Source organism: Culicoides brevitarsis, chromosome 3, assembly GCF_036172545.1.
Source record: "Culicoides brevitarsis isolate CSIRO-B50_1 chromosome 3, AGI_CSIRO_Cbre_v1, whole genome shotgun sequence".
In the NCBI taxonomy this organism is placed as follows: domain Eukaryota; kingdom Metazoa; phylum Arthropoda; class Insecta; order Diptera; family Ceratopogonidae; genus Culicoides; species Culicoides brevitarsis.
Genome location: NC_087087.1, coordinates 11521285 through 11546951, shown reverse-complemented (window position 1 = coordinate 11546951; position 25667 = coordinate 11521285). Strand labels below are relative to the sequence as shown.

Genomic DNA, 25667 nt, shown 5'->3' with positions numbered 1-25667 from the left:
AATCAATTTTTTTTTATCATCTATCATAATAATTTGTATTTGTTCAATAACTCAACAAAAAATCTATTTAAATTAATAACAAAAAAATTTTTTAACACTAAAGGGGATCGATATATTGAAATTCACTGCAATTTCGTAACAAAAATATATGAAATTAATTTCTTTTTAATTGAGAAAATTCATTTGGATCGTTTTTTTAGGTAACTTTAGAGATGTCCTGCTTTTTCCTTGCCACCCAAATAGTGATATTGGATGAATCTGCCGTTCTGTATGCATTGCGCGGTGAAATTTGTGACGTGACACGCAAACAGGAGCCAGTTTCGGGGTTGGACTTTGTAGGCGAATCGCATGAAGACGAGCGAATACAAGCAAAGGGCGGTTGTCATTGTGCCACTGATGATTTTGGGGTCTTTGTTGATGTCGGAAAGGGCGGCAATGGGAATTCCCTAAAAAAAAATTAAAAAATTTGATCCAAAAATTTAAAAAAAATAAAAATTTTAAAAATTACCCAATTAGCGACGGGTCCCCAAAAATGTGTGCTGCACAAATAATCGCGAAATTCCTTGCTCTTCAAGCTGTCAACCAATTTACGTCCAATTGCTGCCATAGTTCTTGATGCTTGTCTGTAAATAAACAAATTAAAAAGACGAAAATGCTCAATTTTTGTCGTCAGTACGGAAAAAATTATTATTTATGACAAGTTGATTGCTCGTGCGACGACAACTGACGACTTTCTGTAAACTCGGCCAATTTCATGACCTTACACAGGGATATTTTTCAATTATTTATTATACAATTGAGTGCCTACGTCGCACACAGAACTTTTATCGCAATCACAATTAAAACCATGCGAGCTCGATTTCATCTGTTTGCAGTGCAAACCAATCACTTTTGATTAAAATTTTATTGCGTAGGTATGCAAAATAGTTTTTTTTCGCTCTATAGACGAAAAACGAACGAAGAAAGTAGTTGTCGAGTCGTCATTATATAAGACAGAACAATCAATAATTTTTATTGATTGATGATTTTTGTTGAATTTCTGGCTCTTGAACTTTTTTTTGATGATAAATTACTGAAAACGTACCTTTTTGTTGTTTTATCGAAGTGTTGGAGAAATGAAATTGCAGGAAAATGAGAGAATTTCGTGTTGTTCGTACGTCGAAATGTTTACCTACTACGAGTTAATGACGTTTCTGAAGTTCTGTGGCGCAGTAGGGGATTGCGGAGTGATTTAGAAGTGCTGAAGGAAGGTATTTGTGGATTACTTTGGAAGTGCTGAAATAAAAGGATAAGAAATTTAGTAGTTTTAGTGAAAAAAAAATTAATTTTAAGGTAAAAAATTCAAAAAAACAAAAAAAAATTAAGTTTAAAATTTTAACATAAAAAATTTAATTTAATTTCATTTTAATTAATTTAAATTTTGTTTAAATAAATTTAATTTTATAATAATTTTAAAATAATTTTAATAAATTTATTTTTTTTTAAATAAAATTCATTTAATAAAATAAAATATATTCATTCCAAAGATGATTTCCATCAAAATCTCCTTGATTTTTAAAGAAATAAAAAATTTTTTTTTTCCTTGACCGTTTTAAAAAAAAAAATTAAAAACGGTCTTGAAATTTTTCAAAGCAAGTTTTAATCAACTTTTGTTAGATTTCAAAGCTAAAATTGAATAAATATTCATTCTAAAGATGATTTCCATCAAAATCTCCTTGATTTTTAAAGAAATAAATTTTTTTTTTCCTTGACCGTTTAAAAAAAAAAAAATTAAAAACGGTCTTGAAATTTTTCAAAGCAAGTTTTAATCAACTTTTGTTGGATTTCAAAGCTAAAATTGAATAAATATTCATTCTAAAGATGATTTCCATCAAAATCTCCTTGATTTTTAAAGAAATAAAAAAAAGTTTAAAAAAAAAAAATTAAAAACGGTCTTGAAATTTTTCAAAGCAAGTTTTAATCAACTTTTGTTGGATTTCAAAGCTAAAATTGAATAAATATTCATTCTAAAGATGATTTCCATCAAAATCTCCTTGATTTTTAAAGAAATAAAAAATTTTTTTTTCATGACCGTTTAAAAAAAAAAATTAAAAACGGTCTTGAAATTTTTCAAAGCAAGTTTTAATCAACTTTTGTTGATTAAAATCTCCTTGATTTTTGAAGAAATAAAAAAAAAAATTGGGGACACAGCGTTACTGACATACATTTTAAATTTTAATAATATTTTGATTTATTTTTGCAAAGAAATTTATTTTAAATTAAATATTAAAAAAAAATTGAATTTTTTTAAAAAATTTATTGTCCTCAAACAAATACAAAAACATCTGGTCACCTTATTGGAAAAGATCCCAATTCGACGTGATTTTTCGTTCTCACAGGACAATTTTTCCCCATTTTCGGTAAAATTCGTAGTCAACTCGTCATTTTCCGTCAATTTCCGAAGATTTCACAGCTGATACTCGTCAAGATGCAACAGATGGTGAGTAATTTTCTTCTTTTTAAACCAAATTTTATCAATTAAAAATATTCTTATTTTTAGGTTAGCTTCGTTTTATCAAGAAAAACTTCAATTCTGAAAAGAAAATTGATAAAATCCCAAAAATTCAATGAAAAATCATGAAAAAATCTTCGAAATTTTTATTTGTTGTCATAATTTGCATTTCGTAACCTTCACGCTATCGCGCATGTCCTGCAAGTATTCCAACCAAAATGCCCTTAAATGAGTTTTTCCTCACAAATTTTCTTTTTAGTTGCGATTGAGTAGTGGAATCCTTCGAAAGCTGCCACACGCGTTGTGTAATCAGTGAAAAAAAAATCTTTTCTACATCAAAAAATTTTCTGCTTCTTGGATCTTGGTCATGAATTATTAACGAAAAAACTGACGAAACGATGTTCAAACGGGCAATTAGTGTTAAAGTTTTATACAAAAGCACCGTGAACTGAGCTCTTTGTGAAAAAAATTAATTTTTTATATTTTTCAAGACGCTTTTCTATACATTACTACTCTCTGTACCTACTTGAGTCTATAGTTAAAAGTAGTCAACCGCACCTCAATATAATTTTTCGTAACTGCCCTTTTTTGTCTTTGAACATTAATTTGAACAAAAAAAAGTGAAAAATCATGACTGAAGCAAAAAAGCAATAATAATTTTATAAAAAAAAAGAAAAAAATCATGAATAAATTATTTTATGATTAAATCAATTATTATGTGTAAAAAAAATCGTCGTAAAATTTTTTTATATTAAAAAAAGTGAGGCAACAACGAAGAAAAACAAACAAAATGTAAGTGGCAACTCGCAACATATTTACTGCTATACGTTGAGATATGTATCAAGTTTCATCAATTTTATTGCGCTTGAAACGAAAATCCTTGTAGTCTGCGTTTCGGTTGTTAAGCAAATGATCCGGATATACGACAACGACCGTCGACACTCATTATTTTCTGTGCTTTTTTTTTTGTTTTTTTGGAGGAATGTGAAAATTTGACAAATGCGGGCATTATAGTCAGAAGTTGTGAGTTATGTAACCTAAGGTTTTTGTTAAGAGATTTTTGTTTGTTTTGAGCCTTTTAGTAGGAAATGAGGGCGTTTTTAATGAGTTTGCTTAACTGACAAATTTTTGTAATTTAAATTTACTTTTAAAAAAATATTTTTTTAATTAATTAAGTCGAGAAGTTAAATACCTAATCTAAATTTTTGATAAAAAAAATTATCTAAAAATTAAATTTTAATAAAAATTTAAAATTAAATTTAATTTAAATTAAAAATTTACATTTACCTATGAGTATTTTTTTAATTTTTAAAATAATTTTCTTGACTTATTTAATAAAAAAAATAGACAAAGTAGTCGTCTAAAGAACGACATACTGTACCGTATTTCGATCTTTTTTGTACTCCTCAAGTCACATTTTCATACTCCTCAAGTCACATGTTCATTCCTCTCATTTCACATTTATGTACTCCTCATGACTATTTCACGGTTACATACACCTCACAACCCAAGAGACTGCCCACAGACCTTCAGGGTCCTCAAATAACTAAGAATTTGGTACCAATTAGGTAGCAACTTTTGTTTTGGACTTTTTCCAAATTTTGCGTTTCCGATGTACAGGAGCCATTTATAGAAGTTAGCAAAAAAAATTGATCAAAAAAAATTTAAGTCAAAATCCTCTTATTATGAGGGCTCACATACCGATTTTTCAAAATTAAGCTAGATCACGGTTCTCCGTCTCAAAATGAAGGTTTTGATGTTAGAAACAACTTTTGTTTTGGGCTTTTTCAAAATTTTGCGTTTCCGATGTACAGGAGCCATTTATAGAAGTTAGCAAAAAAAATTGATCAAAAAAAATTTAAGTCAAAATCCTCTTATTATGAGGGCTCACATACCGATTTTTCAAAATTAAGCTAGATCACGGTTCTCCGTCTCAAAATGAAGGTTTTGATGTTAGAAACAACTTTTGTTTTGGGCTTTTTCAAAATTTTGCGTTTCCGATGTACAGGAGCCATTTATAGAAGTTAGCAAAAAAAATTGATCAAAAAAAATTTAAGTCAAAATCCTCTTATTATGAGGGCTCACATACCGATTTTTCAAAATTAAGCTAGATCACGGTTCTCCGTCTCAAATTGAAGGTTTTGGCATTAGAAACAACTTTTGTTTTGGACTTTTTCTAAATTTTGCGTTTTCGATGTACAGGAGCCATTTAAAGATGTTAGCAAAAAAATTGATTAAAAAAAATTTAAGTCAAAATCCTCTTATTATGAGGGCTCACATACCGATTTTTCAAAATTAAGCTAGATCACGGTTCTCCGTCTCAAATTGAAGGTTTTGGCATTAGAAACAACTTTTGTTTTGGACTTTTTCTAAATTTTGCGTTTTCGATGTACAGGAGCCATTTAAAGATGTTAGCAAAAAAATTGATTAAAAAAAATTTAAGTCAAAATCCTCTTATTATGAGGGCTCACATACCGATTTTTCAAAATTAAGCTAGATCACGGTTCTCCGTCTCAAATTGAAGGTTTTGGCATTAGAAACAACTTTTGTTTTGGGCTTTTTCAAAATTTTGCGTTTCCGATGTACAGGAGCCATTTATAGAAGTTAGCAAAAAAAATTGATCAAAAAAAATTTAAGTCAAAATCCTCTTATTATGAGGGCTCACATACCGATTTTTCAAAATTAAGCTAGATCACGGTTCTCCGTCTCAAATTGAAGGTTTTGGCATTAGAAACAACTTTTGTTTTGGGCTTTTTCAAAATTTTGCGTTTCCGATGTACAGGAGCCATTTATAGAAGTTAGCAAAAAAAATTGATCAAAAAAAATTTAAGTCAAAATCCTCTTATTATGAGGGCTCACATACCGATTTTTCAAAATTAAGCTAGATCACGGTTCTCCGTCTCAAAATGAAGGTTTTGATGTTAGAAACAACTTTTGTTTTGGGCTTTTTCAAAATTTTGCGTTTCCGATGTACAGGAGCCATTTATAGAAGTTAGCAAAAAAAATTGATCAAAAAAAATTTAAGTCAAAATCCTCTTATTATGAGGGCTCACATACCGATTTTTCAAAATTAAGCTAGATCACGGTTCTCCGTCTCAAAATGAAGGTTTTGATGTTAGAAACAACTTTTGTTTTGGACTTTTTCAAAATTTTGCGTTTCCGATGTACAGGAGCCATTTAAAGATGTTAGCAAAAAAAATTGATCAAAAAAAATTTCAGCCAAAATCCTCTTATTATGAGGGCTCACATACCGATTTTTCAAAATTAAGCTAGATCACGGTTCTCCGTCTCAAATTGAAGGTTTTGGCATTAGAAACAACTTTTGTTTTGGGCTTTTTCAAAATTTTGCGTTTCCGATGTACAGGAGCCATTTATAGAAGTTAGCAAAAAAAATTGATCAAAAAAAATTTAAGTCAAAATCCTCTTATTATGAGGGCTCACATACCGATTTTGCAAAATTAAGCTAGATCACGGTTCTCCGTCTCAAAATGAAGGTTTTATGTTAGAAAAATTTTGCGTTTCCGATGTACAGGAGCCATTTAAAGATGTTAGCAAAAAAAATTGATCAAAAAAAATTTAAGTCAAAATCTTCTCATTATGAAATACCGATTTTTCAAAATTAAGCTAGAACGGTTCTCCGTCTCAAAAAAGGTTTTGGCATGTTAGAAACAACTTTTGTTTTGCGAATTTCAAAATTTTGCGTTTCCGATGTACAGGAGCCATTTAAAGAAGTTAGCAAAAAAAATTGATTTTTCAAAACTTATATGAGGGCTCAACAAAAGGTTTTCAGCAATTCAAAATTTTGATTAAATATTAAATATTCATATTTTTGTCTAAAAAAATATTCTTTAAAAATGATGCAAAATTTAACTTTATACAGTAACTTATCTGAATGTTATAAATTTGTCATAATTCAGCAATTTTTTTAAAAATTAAAGATCATTCTCCGCTCAAAATGAAGGTTTTGATGTTGAAAAATTTCAAAATTTCCGAGCAGGAGCCATTTTAGAGTGATTATTTGATCAAAAAAAATTTAAGTCAAAATCGACTTAAAACGGTTCTGTCTAAAATGTTTTCCGCCGGAATCATTTTTTTCCGATGTACACTAAGCCATATCACAATCAGAAATCCTTCGACATGGTCTACTAATCTTAACATACTTTTCTCTTTTTTCCTATTCTCTGTCATTTAAAGCAAAAAAATATCAGATCTACTTGAGAATCAAAGTTTTAAAAAGAAAAAATCAAGTTCGATGGGAAGTTTTTCATATCACAATCAGAAATCCTTCGACATGGTCTACTAATCTTAACATACTTTTCTCTTTTTTCCTATTCTCTGTCATTTAAAGCAAAAAAATATCAGATCTACTTGAGAATCAAAGTTTTAAAAAGAAAAAATCAAGTTCGATGAAATGTACACAGTAAAAAATCCACGTCTCGCGCGGCGTCTCGCGGCGCGAGACGTGATGCGAGACGTGCGCGAGACGTGGCGCGAGACGTGGAAAATTGATATTTTTGGCTTTTCTGAAGCAATGGTAGGTTTGCGGGCATATGTTTCTTGGTGAAAAATGATCTACTCGAGACAACAAACAATCCTAGTGAAAAAAAATTTTTTTGAAAAAATTTTGATTTTCGACCAAAAATTCAAAAATTGCTTGAAAATCAATGAAAATCGTTAAAAATCGAAGTTGAGGTGAAATTTTTTGAAAAATTTTTTTTTCACTAGGATTGTTCGTTGTCTCGAGTAGATCATTTTTCGCCAAGAAACATATGCCCGCAAACCTACCATTGCTTCAGAAAAGCCAAAAATATCAATTTTCCACGTCTCGCGCCACGTCTCGCGCACGTCTCACATCACGTCTCGCACCGCGAGACGCTGCGCGAGACGTGGATTTTTTACTGTGTATTTCCTTAGATTTTGCAAGAAAAGTTCATAAAAACCAGAATTTCTTCAAGATTACCATAACTACAAAACAGAGGGATAATTTACAGTTTCACACGATGTTGCATGTCGATTTTTATAAATGGTCTCGTGCAGCTTTAATATCGATGTTGTGCATGATTTGACATTTTTCACACAAGTTCTTGAAGAAATTTTTCGTATTCTTTAAAGTTTGAACATTAAAATGCACGGAATGTGTTGAAAAGTTCAACAAAAGAATGCTTTTGTCACGTCATTGCAAACTAAAATTGTTGCTGAATGAAGCAAATTTTAAATTTTATGGATAATTTCCTCTGAAATTTGCTGAATAATTTCTTTTGAAATTTGCTAAATAATTTCTTTTAAAATTTGCTGAAAAGTTTTCTTTGAAATTTGCTGAATAGTTTTCTTTTAAATTTGCTGAACAGTTTTCTTTGAAATTTGCTGAATAGTTTCTTTTAAAATTTGCTGAATACCTTTTTTTAAAATTTGCTGAATAGTTTCTTTTAAAATTTGCTGAATAGCTTTCTTTGAAATTTACTGAATAGTTTCTTTTGAAATTTGCTGAATAGTTTCTTTTGAAATTTGCTGAATAGTTTCTTTTGAAATTTGCTGAATAGTTTTCTTTGAAATTTGCTGAATAGTTTTCTTTTAAAATTTGCTGAATAATTTCTTTTAAAATTTGCTGAATATTTTCTTTTGAAATTTGCTGAATAGTTTCTTTTAAAATTTGATGATTAGTTTCTTTTAAAATTTGCTGAATAATTTCTTTTGAAATTTGCTGAATATTTTATTTTATAATTTGCTGAATAGTTTCTTTTAAAATTTGCTGAATAGCTTTCTTTGAAATTTGCTAAATAGTTCCTTTTAAAATTTGCTGAATAGTTTTATTTGAAATTTGCTGAATTGTTTCTTTTGAAATTTGCTTAATAGTTTTTTTTAAATTTGCTGAATAGTTTCTTTTGAAATTTGCTGAATACCTAGTTTCTTTTAAATTTTGCTGAATAATTTTCTTTTAAATTTGCTGAATAGTTTCTTTTAAAAATTTCTGGAAAAAAATGATCAATATAGACAATATTTTGAAAAAATTGCTGAATGAAAAACAAATTTTTTACATTTTAGGTTAAAAATTTGCTGAATTAAGAAAAAAATGTTTATCAAAAATCATTCAAAATTTATTTCACATAAAAAATATTACCTTTCATTCACAAAAAAAAACAATTTCCCACAAAACTACCAAACACCAGTCACCTCCACGAGTTAAAAATTCCCATTTACATTGCACGTAATGCGTGTCACTCGTACTTTTAATTAGATTGTAACCTCTCTTTAATTCCATTCTGTAAATAATTATCGCACGGAACGGATCGTAAAACATAAACCAACAACAACCGGACTCCAACGATATTTTGAGGGACGGGCTCGACTTCTTTTGATGAAAGACGGCATTCACTATTGCGTGACAAAATTGCGTAATTTTCCCTTCTTTCTTTTGTCTGGCGTTTGATGTGCTTGATAAACTTTCATTAAAGCTCAAGGCAGCCTCGGCTGTATTTCACGAAGTAATTATGGACAACGACTTTTCTAATTCAGTTACATCTATTGTGCGTTGTGAGGCAATAAAATCGAAATCGATAAATGAAAATAGAACTGAGTGACGCGGAAATCGTATTTTATTGATTTTTTATTTGTTTATAAATAATTTTTTTTTCTACATAAATATTTGAGTTGATTAATCCTATTTTTTTTTCAATTCATTTTCGTGTCTTTTTTCTCTTCTGACATTTCTTTCATGGTTGTCGTCGTCGTTGGGGTCATTGTTGTTGTTGTCATAACGGGAGTGTCCTTCATTGGCTTCATTTTCATCATTTCAACTTTTTTGTTGGGTTTGATGAAAATTGGTTTACTTTCGGTTTTTTCCATGCTACCAAAGGCTGATCGATCGTCAAATTCTTCTTGTCCCTTTTCGGAAATCGGTTTTATGTTCTCTTGTTTCTCTCCTTGAGCTGGAGACCCGAAAATTGGGTAGCCAATGGGACCCCCATGAGGTCCGTATCCAGCTCCGGGATAAAATCCTCCGGGCGGGGGGTAGAATCCTTGACCAGGGTATCCTCCAAAGGCTGGAGGGACCCCATAAGGACCCCCAAAACCTCCTGCGGGAAATCCGGGCCCATAACCTCCGGGATAGCCTGCGTAGGGGGGAGGATATCCAGCTCCTGGGTATCCAGGACCAATTCCGGGTCCAATTCCGAATCCAGGGGGTCCATAACCTGCAGGTCCGTATCCTGGACCTCCATACAAAGGATTATTCGCAGTTTGTGGGTCTCTCATGACATTTCCGTCAACGCGTTGAGGAATCGCGACTGGTTGAGGTACAAAAACGGGGAAAAATGGAATTTGGAAGGCTTGGAAGTTTTGCGGGGGAATTGCATCTCCATGGAATGTCGAGACAGATTGGAAAGTTTCCTTCTTAATCCCGTCTTTACCTTGAATGTCATTTCTATTTTTGACGAAATTTGACATTCGATGCTCATCGATAGGCTCTCCGCTCATTTTCGGCGGGGAATTTTTGATGTAGACAATTTTTGTGCCATGCTCATCGGCAATATCGAGTACATTGAAGGCATTGTCGTTCGGGATATTGAATTCGTGTTCGGCACGTGGCTGCATCATTTGTCGATGGCGCACGTAATCGACGACACTAGCAGGCATTTTGTCGCTTTTGTAGTGACTTCTGTGAATTGAACTAATTTTTTAATGCATTTCGAGAAATGGGAGGAGCAGAACTTACAGAACAAAGGGGCCTTGACCTTCTGCTGAAACGTGAACGCCTTCTGCATGACACACTTTTGCAATTAGCAGCAGCAGCAGCAACAAGGGAGACATTATCTGTGAAAGAGTGTCGGATAGTAATTAAGTGAGTCAGTGTTTGCATTATTCGCAAATTGGTTAAACGAGGGAAAGTAACGTCTTAATAATAATGGATTGCATTATTTTATGACGACGACGACGGAACTTTGTTATGCTCTGAGAAGCCATTCAAATATCAATAATCTTTGCACTTTAGAAAGTTGTGTATTTATTTGAATTTTAAATTGATTTTTAAACGTATAAGAATATTTTATGAGGAAGAAAGTTTTTGTTTTTAAAGAATTTCTGGGTGATTCTATTAAATTAACAAAAAGGTGTTACAAATCTGCTTAAAATAATATTTTATTTGGCCCAGATTTTAGAGTCAATATTATTTTAAAATTTATCGAATATTAATTTTCTTAATTTTTGTTATAATTAAATTTTGATTTTTTTAAATTTAAAAGTTCAAGTAACGTAATTTTCTTTCAAAAATATAATAAAAAAATAAATAAATATTTTTTGTGACCTTTAAACGTTTTTTGACGTTAAACGTTAATTTTTCACATTTATTTAAATTAATTTTATATTATTTTTAAATTTGAGCTTAAAATTTGAACATTTGATATAAAATTTTCCAATATGAAAATTTATGAAAAAAAAAAATTATTTTGGTCACGTGACTCAAAAAAAATTTTCTTCTACATTTCAATAGAAATTATCTATTTAAAGCAAGTTTCTTCTGTTTTTTGAATAATTTTATCATAAATAGTAATTTTTTATGATTTTTCAATCAAAAAAAGGCAAAAAATATCAAAAATATTTTTATTTTATATTTAATTTTTACTTTTCCCCCTGAATTTTTTCGACAAAATCTGGGGGTGACAAAAAGTAGATATATTAAATTTATTCACCTTAATTTTTTTTCTTATAGGTTTTTAAAAAAATTCTTTCTTTAAGCATTTATTTTTATTAAGATACAAATCAAAAAGTTCCAAAAATAAAATATTTGACTTCTTTCTTAATGAAAAAAAAAATTATTGTGATTTTATCCTAAATTCCTGCTTTTGACAAAAATAAAATAATATTTCATCTAAAACTTTAATTTTTATTGAAATTATTTTTCTTCCATATTTCAAATAAAATTTTTAAAATTCTCTGAATATTTCCTTACTTTTAAAAAATTATTTCTAAGAAAATATAATTTATTTTATTAATTAAAAAATTTTATATTTTCTTAGAAATAAATTTTTAAAAGTTTAGAAATATTCAAAGAATTTTAAAAATTTTATTTGAAATATGAAAAAAAAAATAATTTCAATAAAAATTAAAGTTTTAGATCAAATATTTTCTAATTAATTTATTCTGCGATTTTTCAAATTTCATCAAATTTTAATTTTCTTTCTTTTTTTTATAAAACTTTAATGACTTTCCGGGATTTTTCAAATTTAAAAAAAATTACTTAAATGAAAACTTTAACTTTTTTCATTAATTTTTCAATAATTTTTTGAATTTTATCTAATATTGATTTTTATTAACTTTTAAATAAACTCAAAAACATAAATTAATGGAAAATTTTAAATAAAATATTTTTCAATTTAAAAAATCAAAAAAACCTCTTAAAAATTAATTTCAAGTAATAAACTTTTTAAATTTTCACAAACAAGAAACAAGAACTTTAATAAATCTTCACTCACAATAAATTTCCCCATAATTATCTCTTTAAAAATAAATTAACTTTGTTTCAAACTAAAATTAAATAAATAAAAAAAAACACTAATCACCGCGTCGCGATGAAGAGAAATGTGTGTTGTTTCTCCAAAAATCACTAAACAAATGTGACAATTTGCACTCTTTCCAGCGATTCTTATGCCAACTTTTTTGCTGTGCTTCTACTTTCGCGTACCGCACGACCATACGAAGAAGACATTTGACGCACTTGCCACCAAATTTACTCACGTTTTAAACACATTCGTTCTCGACTTTATTTATTCTTATTTGTTATTCTGGTAATTCTGCACAAAGTTACGCACCGCACCAAGCTAATAATGATAATAATTTTCTTTTCGTTCTTTCGCTTCGTAATATGATAATAATGATGATTATGTGGTTGTTTGCATATAGCACGAAAGAATCTGAAGCGAAAAAAAAATACCTTTTTTTACGGTATATCGAAATATCATCTTGCCTTGTTTATATTATCGAGAATATGTGTCACACACAAAAAACGCGTAAAAAAAGACAACATTTGTAAATAAAAACGAATCAGAACGAGTTATGAGGTTCAATGAACTACATTTTGTTGGTTTTTTGTTGTTTTTTGGCACAATGGCATTTTTTGATAGTTTTTGTCTCCGCAGAAGAATAAATTCTGATTGTTGCTCGATCCCACTGTGGCACATTAATAAATTAGACGTCATTATCACCTTATACCACATAAGTAGTTGTGTGTATAAACTTTTTATGGTAGATTATAAAAAATGTATGTTTTTGTTTTTTCATATCAAAAGCGAGATGAAACGGGACTACGAACTAGGTCAATTTTTTCTGACTTAATTTTCCTTCTTTTTTGCATGAATTTGAATATTAATGACCTTTTTTCGTGTGTTTTATTTTTTGCAGGAAATAAACACAAAGCAATGTCAGTCCATTTAAATTGTAGAACAAACTTTTAAGGAAGGTCTCAACAAGCAACAATTTATTTTAAATCATGGCACGCGACGGCGAAATTCCAGCAATTTTTAATCCGCGTAAAGTTCGGGCGCCCTCAGTCGTGGTCACAGGTGATTCCCCCAATGGGCCCTTTGGAGGTTTTACGCCAACGGGTTTGCATCCGCCGCCATCGGGAGCTACGACGCCCTCGTCGCAACCACCCCAGTCGCATCATCCCCCACAAGTTCAGCACTCGGATTCGGTGTCGTCGAGTCAACACGATGGACCCGAAAGTTTGAGTGGCACTACACAAATCCGCTGTGACACGCCGACGCCGTTAAACCAACAAATGATACAGCAAACACAACCGTCAAGGTCACGCTTTAAACGATGCCGAGACTCGTGTTGCTCGGAGTTCGCACAAAAGGTAATAAATGGTGACGTTCGATAACGAATGGATGTTTTATATTAAACTACAGGGTAGACGTGATGGTTTGTACTTTGTACTAGGCTTTGATGATATTTTTTACTGATATGCCAAAAATTTGATATATGAATCCTATTTTAGTCTTTAAAAAGTTGCCTTTCTGTGAAAATTGTCCTTCAATCGTTTAGATACTCTCCTTTCGATCCCATACGGGTAAAACTAAGTGCTTCATTTATAAATTGTTGGATTTTCAAGATTTAAAAAAAAAAAATAAATAAATCTCATATTAGCAAGTCTAGATTGTTAAGCCATTGAATGTGAATTGGTATAATTGGTTGAGTTGATTATTCTTTGAACGAGGCAACCTATTTGGAAATCTTCAACGATATGTGTCATTTTCATTTTATGGCTGGCATTCCATGAAGAACATAAATATCAGAAAAAATAGACATAGAAGACATAGTAATTTCAAATGTACGTCACGAAGTTTCCGTATCCGTGTTCCAAAATACTGTCGGTCCATTGTTTTTTGAAAACATCATGAGTACAGTTAAAGATGTTGGATCCTCTTGAAAGATTGTTGTAAAGGCGCAATGTTCGTGGCATGACATTGTTAAATGCGCAATTAATATAGTGGTGACGTATTCCGAATAATGACATGTTCCGTACATTGAATGGGTTTTGGCGAAAGACCAGTGCATTTCTAGCAGAAGTATCGAGAATGTCATTGTTTGAATCTCGCTGCATTTGCATAAAGAAAATGAAGTAATTTTCCTCTGCTTCTTTTATCCTGTATGAGAGACATCAGGCATCATCAATTTTTTCCTGAAGATAGTTTTTTTTGTCATCCTGTTGATCCTTTTCGTTAGCCAATACCTGAAATTAAAAAAAATAGTACAAAGTATCACGTTTGCCCTGTAAAAATATATAACTTAACAAAAAAATATCGTTACCCATATTTCTCCCTTGTTTATAGATGTATTTTGGCGTTTTTGTTACAATATTGGTGACTGCGTCGTGGGTCGGAAGTGCGCATAGCATTAAATATTTATACTTATCAAAGCCACAATCAAATTACATGTCACTGCCTCCCGAGGCGACGATACTCGTGTCTGTGGATACGGATGACAATGACAACACCACCAAACTAATTCACACATTCAGTCCAACGACTGCATCGTTTGCACAATTGCACACCTTCAACGCGCCCTTTTTTGCCTCATGGTTTTTTACGAATTTTACCATTTTATTTTTCCCCATTTACATGTTGGGTCGACTGGCTGTTAAAAAGTGCGATGGTACCGGCGAAGGTTAGTACAAGAAAAAAAAAAGTAATTTTTCTTCTTTTACGTGATTTTTTGTTTGTCACTCGTAACAGTTCTTGATGACATAATTCGCGGATACAGAGATCGTGGCTTCACAGTTGGACGTTTTCTTAACCGCTGTCTCTCCTTTTGTATATTGTGGGTAATCATGACTTATATATTAATGTTATCGCTGAAAAGTCTTCTGGCAACTGATGTTCTCGCATTGTTTGCCACAAATGTTGCTTCCGTCTATCTGCTCTCTTGGGTCATCTTGCACGAGCAATTTGTTGGCGTAAGGGTAAGTTTTTCTTTACATTTTTTTTTTTTATTTTATTTGTTTAATGCAAACGAAAAATAAATATTGCAGATTGTAGCTGTAATACTTTGTGATACGGGAATCGCGCTTTTGGCGTATATGGATGGCATTACAAACAGTCCGTCGCTCAGAGGGGTCGTTTTAGCAGCATTAAGGTAAAACGTTTAATTTTGCATGAATAAGTAAAGTAATTGTCTTACCTCTTGTTTTCGTGTTCGAACTTGTAGTGCCGCTGGTTATGCTGTGTTCAAAGTGATGTTTCGGAAGGTGATGGGAGATCCGCCAATTGGACAAATTGCTTTCACATTTACCGTGATTGGTATTTTGAATGCGGCGGTTTTGTGGCCAATTTGTGTGGGACTGTACTTTTCGGATATGGAGCATATGCCGTGGGATCCCTTACCGTGGATCGTTCTTTTGATAGCTAGTATTTTACTTTTAGGTAAGATTTATAAAGAAAACCTATATTATCTTAATTTAAGATTTTGACCCAATGCACAATTGAAAATACTGACCCAATGCATATTTTAAAATTTGACCCAATGCACATTTTAAAATTTGACCCAATGTAAATTCATCGTTTTTGCCCCATTTGACATTTTACTTTAATGGCCCCAAAGCACATTCAAGATTTTTGACCCAATGCACATTTTAAAATTTGACCCAATGCACATTTTAAAATTATCCCAATGTAAATTCATCGTTTCTGCCCCAGATGGCCCCAAAGCATTTTGTCCCAAAACACATGTAATTTTTTTGGCCCCAGATGACATTTTGAGATAATTTTTTTTCCGTAGTTTTTCATATTTTGATGCAATTCAGCAGTGCTGTTACCTACAACATGTTTGTAACTCTCGGATTGATCACTTCAGTGCCCGTTTCAGCAGGTAAAATTTTTCTTTTTGATCTTAATTTTAAAGAAATTTTGTTAAATTTGCTTTTTTTTTACAGCTTTGGACGTCGTTCTCTACGAAGCTAACTTTTATGGCATGAAACTTTCCGGAATAATCCTTATTGCTGTCGGCTTTTTCCTTGTGATGTTCCCCGACAATTGGCCCGATTACATAACAAGGCTTCTCAGGTAACGTTTTTGTCTGTTTTTCTCTTTTCTTACAAAAAAACCTGAAAATATAAAAAAAATGATTAATGGTTTTGTGTCCCCAAACCAAAAAAAAAAACTCTTAAAATTGCGACTTTAATTTCGTTCCTCATTCCTCACACATTAAAACTTCGTTTCAAAGTATTTTCATCGACATTTTGTATCATTATTTGTCGTTCCTCATCAAATATTTAGAGCAAAGCAAAAATCAATACAGTGTGAGTTTATTTAAAGAATTCCAACGAAAAGAACAATTTTTCATGAATTTATTTTTTTTGTTTTTTGTTGTTTTGTGGTCAGGAACGAACGCTATCGCATCATAAAAAGTAAATTTATCTTTATCCCAAAGGGGATTTATTTTTTTCCGTTTTTTTTTTCCTTCAGCTCTTGCAGCCTAACTTTTTTCATCTCACACATATTTTATCATCATAAACATAAATTTCTCTATACACCATGCGAACAAAAAAAAAATTACTTACCTACATGCGATGAAAAATCCTTTCTCTATGTTACTTGTGTTATTACAGAATTACCGGTCGTGCGTGTCTTCGAAGCCAATGTTGTTGTGATTATGCTGATTTAAATTATGAAAATTCGGTAGGAACTAAAAAAATACAAACAAAATTTTCAAAAAACAAAAGAGCTAAATCAAAATTTGTTTCCTTATTTGTATATTTTTTTGTTTTTTTTTTCTAAATCATTTTTGCAATCCAAACGTGTAATTCTGAGTTTTGAGGTTAAGTTTTAAGAATTTAATGGAGATCGTTAAAATATGCACTGGGATTTTTTGATTTGTCAACAATTTTTATGACAAATCAAAAAATCCCAGTGCACATTTTAACGATTTCCATTAAATTCTTAAACATAAAAAATAATTCTTCAAAAAAATTTCAGAGCTACATGTTTGGATCTATTTAAGGCGAACGTGTAGCTCTGAAGTTATATTTTAAAAATTTAGAATTTAATGAAAATTATGAAAATGTGGGAATTGATAATTTGTCATTGAAAATTTTGACAAATTATGAAATCCCAATGCACTTTTTAATTATTTTCATAAAATTAAAAAAAAAACTAAGAAAAAAAATCTTTATGAAAAATTTCAGAGCTACAAGTTTGAGCCCTTTTAAGGCAAACGTGTGATCTGAACTTTGAGGTTATTTTTTTTAAAATGCAGAATTTGAATAATTCATTAAAATATGCATTGGGATTTTCTAATTTTTCATTGAATTGGTTGAAAAACTAAAAAATCCCAGTGTATATTTTGATGATTTTCATTAAATTCTTAATTTTAAAAAAAAACCTAACCTCAAAATGTAAATTACACGTTTAGCCCATTTTAAGTAATTCGTAAAGTGTTCACTTCGTATTTTTTAAAATTATTTTAAATTAATTAATTAATAATTGGATTTAATTCAAAGCAATTCAAAAAAAATATGTAAAATATTCTCTTTTTTCATTAATTTTTGTGTCTATGTCCTCTTTGCTTCTTTGCACCAATCAAAGTTCAAGTTCCACACACACTCTTTATTCACACACGTGCTTAGTTATACCGTTAACAGTAAATTATTTCCCGATATTTTTATTCATAATCTCATTAAATCTAATGTCATGTCATTAACTCACGCCTTCTTAAAACCAACTGATGACCTTCTGATGGGCACAGGAAATTACCACACATTTATTTTATCTTCTTTCACGTGTTGAAGTTTTTTTTTTGTAAATAATATTCTCCAGCAATTTCTTGTAGATTTGTTGCGACAAACGACGTAGGATAGCTAGTATTTTGTATAATTCACGAATTAATCAAAAATATAAAATTAGTTTTTTTTTTTTTCGTAAAATGTGTGGCAGATTCCCGTAATAATAAAAAAATAATTTATTCTAAATTTGGCATGAATTCATTTGTTCTGTCTTCTCATATTCTCTCTCTCTCTCTCTACTCCTCGTTTCTTTCACAATTTTAATTCACTAAAAAAAAAGTCAGCATATACTTACGGAACGTGAAATCCGGTGAAATTTCGAGAAAAAACGGTCCATCTCTGAAAAATCCTTCTTAATATGGTGTATATTCTCTCATTGTATAAATAAAGTTAATTTTAATAATTATTAAATATATTTGAAAACGTTTCTCACCACTTTGTAAATTTCTAACATTTATATTTAAATATTTTATTTTTGAGTTTATTTTTACAGTTTTATTAAAAGGTACGTCACGAGGAAAATTTCAGGTTTTGTAAGGATTTGGAGATTAGTGGATTTTGGTAAAAGTTCTGAATTCGACTTCAAATTTTTGATTTGATTTCTACTGTAATTTTTTCAAATAGATTCGAATTCGACTCAGTCTTTCAAGTTGATTTGAATTCGACTAAAATTTGTTCAAATTGATTTGAATTCGACTCAAAGTCTTTCAAATTGATTTGAATTCGACTCAAAGTCTTTTAAATTGATTTGAATTCGACTCAAAGTCTTTCAAATTGATTTGAATTCGACTCAAAGTCTTTCAAATTGATTTGAATTCGACTCAAAGTCTTTCAAATTGATCTGAATTCGACTCAAAGTCTTTCAAATTGATTTGAATTCGACTCAAAGTCTTTCAAATTGATTTGAATTCGACTCAAAGTCTTTCAAATTGATTTGAATTCGACTCAAAGTCTTTCAAATTGATTTGAATTCGACTCAAAGTCTTTCAAATTGATTTGAATTCGACTCAAAGTCTTTCAAATTGATTTGAATTCGACTCAAAGTTTTTCAAATTGATTTGAATTCGACTCAAAGTCTTTTCAAATTGATTTGAATTCGACTCAAAGTCTTTCAAATTGATTTGAATTCGACTCAAAGTCTTTCAAATTGATTTGAATTCGACTCAAAGTCTTTCAAATTGATTTGAATTCGACTCAAAGTCTTTCAAATTGATTTGAATTCGACTCAAAGTCTTTCAAATTGATTTGAATTCGACTCAAAGTCTTTCAAATTGATTTGAATTCGACTCAAAGTCTTTCAAATTGATTTGAATTCGACTCAAAGTCTTTCAAATTGATTTGAATTCGACTCAAAGTCTTTCAAATTGATTTGAATTCGACTCAAAGTCTTTCAAATTGATTTGAATTCGACTCAAAGTCTTTCAAATTAATTTGAATTCGACTCAGTCTTTCAAGTTGATTTGAATTCGACTAAAATTTGTTCAAATTGATTTGAATTCACTTCAATAACTTCAAACTTCCTTAAAAACCAGAAATTTTTCCTTCATAGCTTCCAGTGACGTGCCATTTGACAACGTGTTGTAAATTTATTGAAAAATATTTTCAAAATATCGCTCGTTATATTATTAATATGTGTTCCCTTTTTTTATAAAATTCATTTCTTACCATAACTTGCGTTACTTTTCCTTACAAACTTTCTTACTTTTTTCATTGTTTTCTTTTTGCAGAAATATCATCTTGTTGGGACACAACGCGAGGTAAGCAATATTTCGTAAATTCTTTTTGCTTCTCACTTAAAAAAAAGAGTTTTTTGACAAGTCACCACATTTATCTTCTGTTTAAATTAATAATAATGAAATCTTCCAAAGTTTTTCTTCCTTGCACTCTAACTTGACTCTAAATCTCTTTCTCTCTCTCTCTTTGTCTGTCCCTATGTCCAATACTTGTTTAGACCTCAAAAAACACCTTTAACTGTACAAATCTTTCTCACACAACTTTTTTTTCTTTACTTACTTGAATGTTTGCTTTCTATGTTGTTTCTTCAGCTGCATCCTAATTTTCTTTCTCTGCATCTGTAGCGCATTTATCGATGTTGTATTGATTGTTGTTGTCATGTATAACTAAATAAATACTCTTAAAAAGTCAGTCACTGTTATTTCTTTTTTGATTGAAAGTCAGAAAATAAAAAAAAACAACTTTCATTGGTGTCCAACAGAATTCGGTAATATTTAACTTTTGATTTATTTTTTTAGTTCAATTTAACACAAAAACACTTTTAGTGAAAATTTGCACCATCCTTTTTTGTATAAATTATTATCTTTTAGCATGTTTGTCTTAAAAAAAAAAAACATCAGAAAACGACAAAAAAACTTACAAATCCTTTCGACAAAGGAACAGCTTTTTTTTAATGAACAGACCGCTTTTGAACCCTGTTGAGTTGAAAAAAAAACACAGAGTAGCTTTGAAGTTGAAATCGCAAGCTTGTGTAGGAAATTCATAGTCTGAGTTGGATTTTGAACACGCATAGAAAGTTTTTTCCTTTTAAAGAGACATTAATTTAGAAGTCCCTTAACTTTTTTTCTCTCCATTTCCAGACGTAAGCCCGAGCCAACATTCGTTTAATTCAATGTACTTAGAAAAAAATACCTAGATGTAGTGTTGGCGTCTCCCTCTTCTTCTTCTCTTGAATCTCGAATCTAGCGTCTAGATGGGAATTAATGATAAAAATTTATAGAAGAAAACTTTTAGTCAACAGAGATTATTATAGGAGATAAAGTGTTTAGATAACAGAAAGTGCAATGGAAATTTTGTTGTCATGGTAATGGAGAATGTTGAAGTGAAATATGCTGAATTAAGGCATTAAGAGAATGAAATTTGTTTAAATATGAGAGAAAAATAAGTTTTTTTCAAACAAAATTCGAAAAAGGTAAAAAAAATCGATTTTTTAACCGATTTGAACCGATTGAATTAGTTAAATGGCGATTTACAAATTTTACCGGTTCAACCGATTCACTTAAAAATTAATTCGACGAGCTTCAAAAAAATTGTTAACAAGAAAAACCAAAAAAAAAATTAAAAATATGAAAATTTTGAATTAGATGAAAAGCAATTTCCAAATTTTAGCGGTTAAACCGATTCAATGAAAAAATATCGAATATTTTAAAAAATTTTCTGAAAAGCAAAAGTTTCTGAGTTTCAAGAAAAACTTTACAAATATATAATTGCTAAACAAAAAAAAAATTAAAAATTATGAAAATTTTTACGATTTTCAAATTTTTACGGTTTAACCGATTAAAAATTAAAGAATCAATAAGTTTTAAGAAAATTTTATAAAATTTTCAGAAATAAAATAATTTTACGTTAAATCGATTGAAATTGAATTTAATATAGTTGAATTAGCTGAAAAGCGATTTTCAAATTTTAGCGGTTATTACCGATTGAATCGGTTCAATATAAGAAAATCTAAAAATTTTAAAAAAAAGGTTAAGAAATTAAATTTTAAAACCAAAAAATATCAAAAATTGCCTTAAATGAACGTTTATATACAATTTAAGTCATCTTTTTAAAAGAATTTAATTCTGTAAATGCCTCAAATCATTTTTCACTTCATCACTTTCCAATCCACTGCAACTGTCATTGCTGTACAAAGTGATATTGTTACCTAATGTGAAAAGTTATTATTAGAAAAGTTCATGATATCATTGTTATATATCAAGAAAAATAATAAATTAAAGACAAAAACCTTCTTTTTCAATTTTTTTCCTCCTTATCCTTTTATTATCTTCATTTTACCTACCCAACTAGTTAGATAGATAGATGTTATGCGTGTATGAATGTCAAAAACTTTCCTTTATTACATTTTTTCCTCCGTTTTTTTTCATTTGGAATGATTGTTAACTTTTAACAAATGATTCGGTTGTTGTTGTTGTAGATCAAATGTTGGATATGGACATAAAGACAAAAAAAAAGTTATTTGTTAGATGAACACTCGACGAGAAAATCTTTTTATGTTAAATAGATGCTAGACTAGCTATCATCAATAAAAAAAGGGTTTCACAAAAAAAAAAAAAAAAATAGAAAAAATCTTTTTAGGTTAGCTTTAGGTCCCCAGTTAACAAAAAAAAAACTAGTGAAAAATCCAAGAATGCGCCCCTTTCATTTTTTGCTTGACGAATCTTCTAGCCAAGCTTACTACTTTATATATATTACTTAACTAATGATGATGCCCACAAACGCCTTCTCTAACTTTAATTTTTTACCTAAATGTTTAAAAAAAATGAAATTCCTGAAAAAATGAAAAAAAAAATAAATTTTTTGACTACAAATGAAAAATATTGTGCAGCAGGCCGGCGTTTTGTAGTAGAAGACCCGCATCACCCATTACTACGACATCCACAAGACAAAATCAATATTCCAAAGCCTAGATTAAAGACAATTAAAATTTTCAAGTAAGTGGTAAGTAATGATTTTTTTTGTAAGTTTTTTTTTATAATTTTTGTTTTGCGGTTTTCGAATTTTTAAAAGGGTTTAACGTGTTATTTGTAAAATTTAAATATTTTTAAAGAAATATTAAAATGTGCACTGGGTTTTTTTATTTATTTTATGGAACAGGGACATTTATGATTTTTTAAATATATTTTTTATGATGAAGCCTAATATTTATTTTTTTTATTAAATACCTAATTTAATAATTTTTTATTTAATTTATTTAAAAAGGTAAAGTACAAAAACAAATATTTTAAAAAAAATAATTTAATTTAATTTAAATAAATATTTATGTTAATATTTCCATTTTATGGAACAAATTTTATTCAGTTTTAATTCGAATTTAATTAAAATTTTAAATCTTAAAAAATATTTTTATTTCTAAATAAAATAGAAAAAAAATTTATTTATATATTAAAATTTATTAAAATAAAAAAAAAAATAAATTTTAATTTAAATTAAATTAATAATTAAAATAATATTATTTTAAAAATTTATTGAAATAAAAAAAAATAAATTTTCATTTAAATTAAATAAAAAATAAAATTAATATTATTTTAAAAAATTATTAAAAAAAAAAAACAAATTTTAATTTAAATTAAATGAACAATAAAATTATTATTATTTTAAAAAATTATTAAAATAAAAAAAAATAAATTTAAATTAAAATTAAATAAATAAATAATTAAATTTAATTAAAAATTAATTTTTATTGATTTAATTTTATATATTTTTTTTTTAATTTTTAAAATAAATCGTTGAAATTAATTTTGTAAAAATTATTTTTTCCCAATGCACATTTTGATTATTTTCTTCTAATATTTGAATAAAAATACAAATTTACACGTTTAAACCCATGATTGATTTTTTGCGTTCGTCGTGACCTCTCTATCTATATTTCTATACATTAAGTAAGTTTTAACTATTTTTCAATACTTTTAGTAGTTAGTGCAGTCAGTATCTTGCTATTGAACCGTAAAAATTAATAAAAATTGTCACCTTTTAACTTCTTACCTCTTGTAACAAGTAATTTTCAGACATTTTATTGCATTTTAATTCCTCTTTTTTGCAAAAACCTATCTTTACAAATAAAAAGTTTTTTCCGCATAATTGGCTAAGTACTGTTAATCTTTCTTTCTGTTCTCTCTTTTTTCCATTTAAATACTCTAAAAATGGATTGGACTTTTATTTTTTTGTTTATTTTATTTAAAAAAAAAAATATTGTAATTAATTAGTGGTGGCACAAACACGCACCGATAATTAAAATCGAAACAAGCTTACTGATGGATGTTCATTTTTATATTCAAAAGTCTGTCTGCACCGTGCGACTCAATTATCATAAAAATTATTTAAAAAAAAAATGCAATTTGCATGCACCGCGCTAAAACTTTTTTTCTCGTCTCTCATTTTTCATCATCAATTATAAATTTTGATCAAAAACTCATGAATTTTGAATGAAAATAAAAACGAAATTTTTTTCCGCTTCTATGCTGATTTTTGAACACCTGAAGCACTATCTTGTACAAAAAAATCGCGTTTTCGGTTTTTTTCTCTCTATGAAGTTTTTCTTTTTAGTTTGGTTGTTGTCATGAGTATTATTTTGAATGAAATAAATTTCAGATGGGGCCACCACCATCGAAGCGGAATTCATGGAGCATTGGCCATCGATTACCGGACGGGTAAATTTTTCATGATTTTTTAAAAATTAAATTAAAAAAATTTTAAATTAATCAAGTAAAAAAGTCAAAATAATTAAATAAAAAAAATTAAATTTAAAAATAATTATTTAATTTAAATTTTTTTAATTGAAATTTAATTTTAAAATTAATTAATTTTCTTTTAAATTTTTAAATAATTTAATTTTTAATTCAAATTAAAAATAAAATAAATTAAATTTTAAAAAATATTTTATTTAAAAAAATAATTTTATAAAAAAGGCAACAATAAAAATAAAATTTATTAATTTTTTATTTTAACTATTCGTAATTTTTAAATATTTTTTACGCAATTTTTAATTAAATAAATAAAAGATTTTAAAAAAATAATTCAATAAAATTATATTAAATTTTAAATAATTAATTTAATAAAATTAATAAAAGTTTAAAATAAAAAAATTAAAAAATAAAAAAAAATTTAAAAAAAATTAAAAAAAATTAAATTTAAAAATAATTATTTAATTTTAATTAAATTTTTTTTAATTAAAATTTAATTTAAATTAATTAATTTTCATTTAAATTTCAATATAATTTAATTTAAATTTAATTTGATTAATTTATTTTTAAATTAAATTCAAAAAAAAAAATACTTAATTTAAAAAACAATTTATTAAAAAAGGCAACAGTAAAAATAAAATTAATAAAAATTAATTTAATTAATTATTTTAATTATTCATAGTTTTTTTTAATATTTTTTACGCAATTTTTAATTAAATAAATAAAAAATAATTATAAAAAAATATTTAAAAAAAATTAAATTAAATTTTAAATAATTAATTAATTTAATTTAATTAATTTAAAAAAATATTTCTCTTATTTTTAGGTTACATTCGATCACACCTCAGATCCCCGAGCGGCAGAGTGAGATGACTGAACCACTTCCTCCCTACGTTAGTTTGGACAGTCAGCAGTTCAATTTGAATCTAACAAAGCCAAAAGCGAACTACAGCGGCCCGGAACGCGTACGACACTCATTTTCGCACGTGGCCGAGACAAAATTCGAAAATAGATTAGCAAAGTTCACGCCAATCGGCATGGATGCCACAACAATTGCGATGCCAACTGCCGGCGATACCCCAGAGTTTAATAATCGGGACTCATTTATGTCGTTAGAGTAAAATTCTGTGCACTTTCCTTTTGTAACATGATGATGATGATAATGATGATGTAGTAGCGAAAAAATCGAAATTTATGGACTTTTGGCGTGTTAAATGTAACAAAATTGAGACAATATTGAAAAAATCATCAGAATTTGCTTCTTTGCCTTCTTTCATGACATTTCTCTATTTTTGATGAAAAAAAAAATAAAAACAATCATTCAACTTGTATAAAAAAAAATAATAGAATTCTGGCTAAAAAAGCACGTTTCAATAAAATTAATCAAATAATAATAAAAAAAAAATATTTTTAAAAATAAAAAAATATAAAAAAATGAATAAATGATGTTAGAATTGTTTAGAAAGACACAAAAATGTAATGTTATTTATATGTATAATGTTGATGTTTAGCGAATCTTCCAAACAAATGGTATTGAAAATAAAAATTCTTTTAATATTATTAACATTCATAGTTCTTTTATTTAGCTATGCAGCGATAAATTCACAGATTTCATAACAAAAATATAGTTTAAAGCTCTTCTAACAGCGATTTTTGTGAGAAAATTAATTTTAGAAAGTCAGAAATTTTCAAATTTTTTGATTAAAAT

The 25667-nt window shown here is 28.5% G+C and overlaps 3 protein-coding genes across 4 annotated transcripts; 1 reads left to right on the top strand and 2 right to left on the bottom strand.

Annotated features, from left to right (window-relative positions):
• Nucleotides 1-2: 2 nt before the first annotated feature.
• On the bottom strand, nt 3-1210 carry LOC134834193 (mitochondrial pyruvate carrier 1). Its single transcript, XM_063848770.1, has 3 exons — nt 1085-1210; nt 509-623; nt 3-446 (listed from the first exon to the last, which is right to left on the bottom strand). The coding sequence occupies exons 2-3, from the start codon at nt 605-607 to the stop codon at nt 207-209; spliced, it is 339 nt and encodes a 112-aa protein (XP_063704840.1). The 5' UTR covers nt 608-623; nt 1085-1210; the 3' UTR covers nt 3-206.
• Nucleotides 1211-3065: 1855 nt separating this feature from the next.
• On the top strand, nt 3066-25474 carry LOC134834277 (solute carrier family 35 member F3). Of its 2 annotated transcripts, none has more exons than XM_063848876.1 (12): nt 3066-3283; nt 12884-13340; nt 14317-14650; nt 14719-14945; nt 15015-15118; nt 15191-15405; nt 15761-15850; nt 15915-16044; nt 19490-19519; nt 22108-22217; nt 23868-23926; nt 24786-25474. In XM_063848876.1, the coding sequence occupies exons 2-10, from the start codon at nt 12972-12974 to the stop codon at nt 22184-22186; spliced, it is 1578 nt and encodes a 525-aa protein (XP_063704946.1). In that variant the 5' UTR covers nt 3066-3283; nt 12884-12971; the 3' UTR covers nt 22187-22217; nt 23868-23926; nt 24786-25474. The 2 variants fall into 2 exon arrangements, with proteins under 2 accessions (XP_063704946.1, XP_063704945.1); XM_063848875.1 differs by having other exon boundaries at nt 22105-22217.
• Nucleotides 9149-12078, bottom strand: LOC134835586 (uncharacterized). Its single transcript, XM_063850471.1, has 3 exons — nt 11959-12078; nt 10203-10300; nt 9149-10145 (listed from the first exon to the last, which is right to left on the bottom strand). The coding sequence occupies exons 1-3, from the start codon at nt 11971-11973 to the stop codon at nt 9161-9163; spliced, it is 1098 nt and encodes a 365-aa protein (XP_063706541.1). The 5' UTR covers nt 11974-12078; the 3' UTR covers nt 9149-9160.
• Nucleotides 25475-25667: the final 193 nt, after the last annotated feature.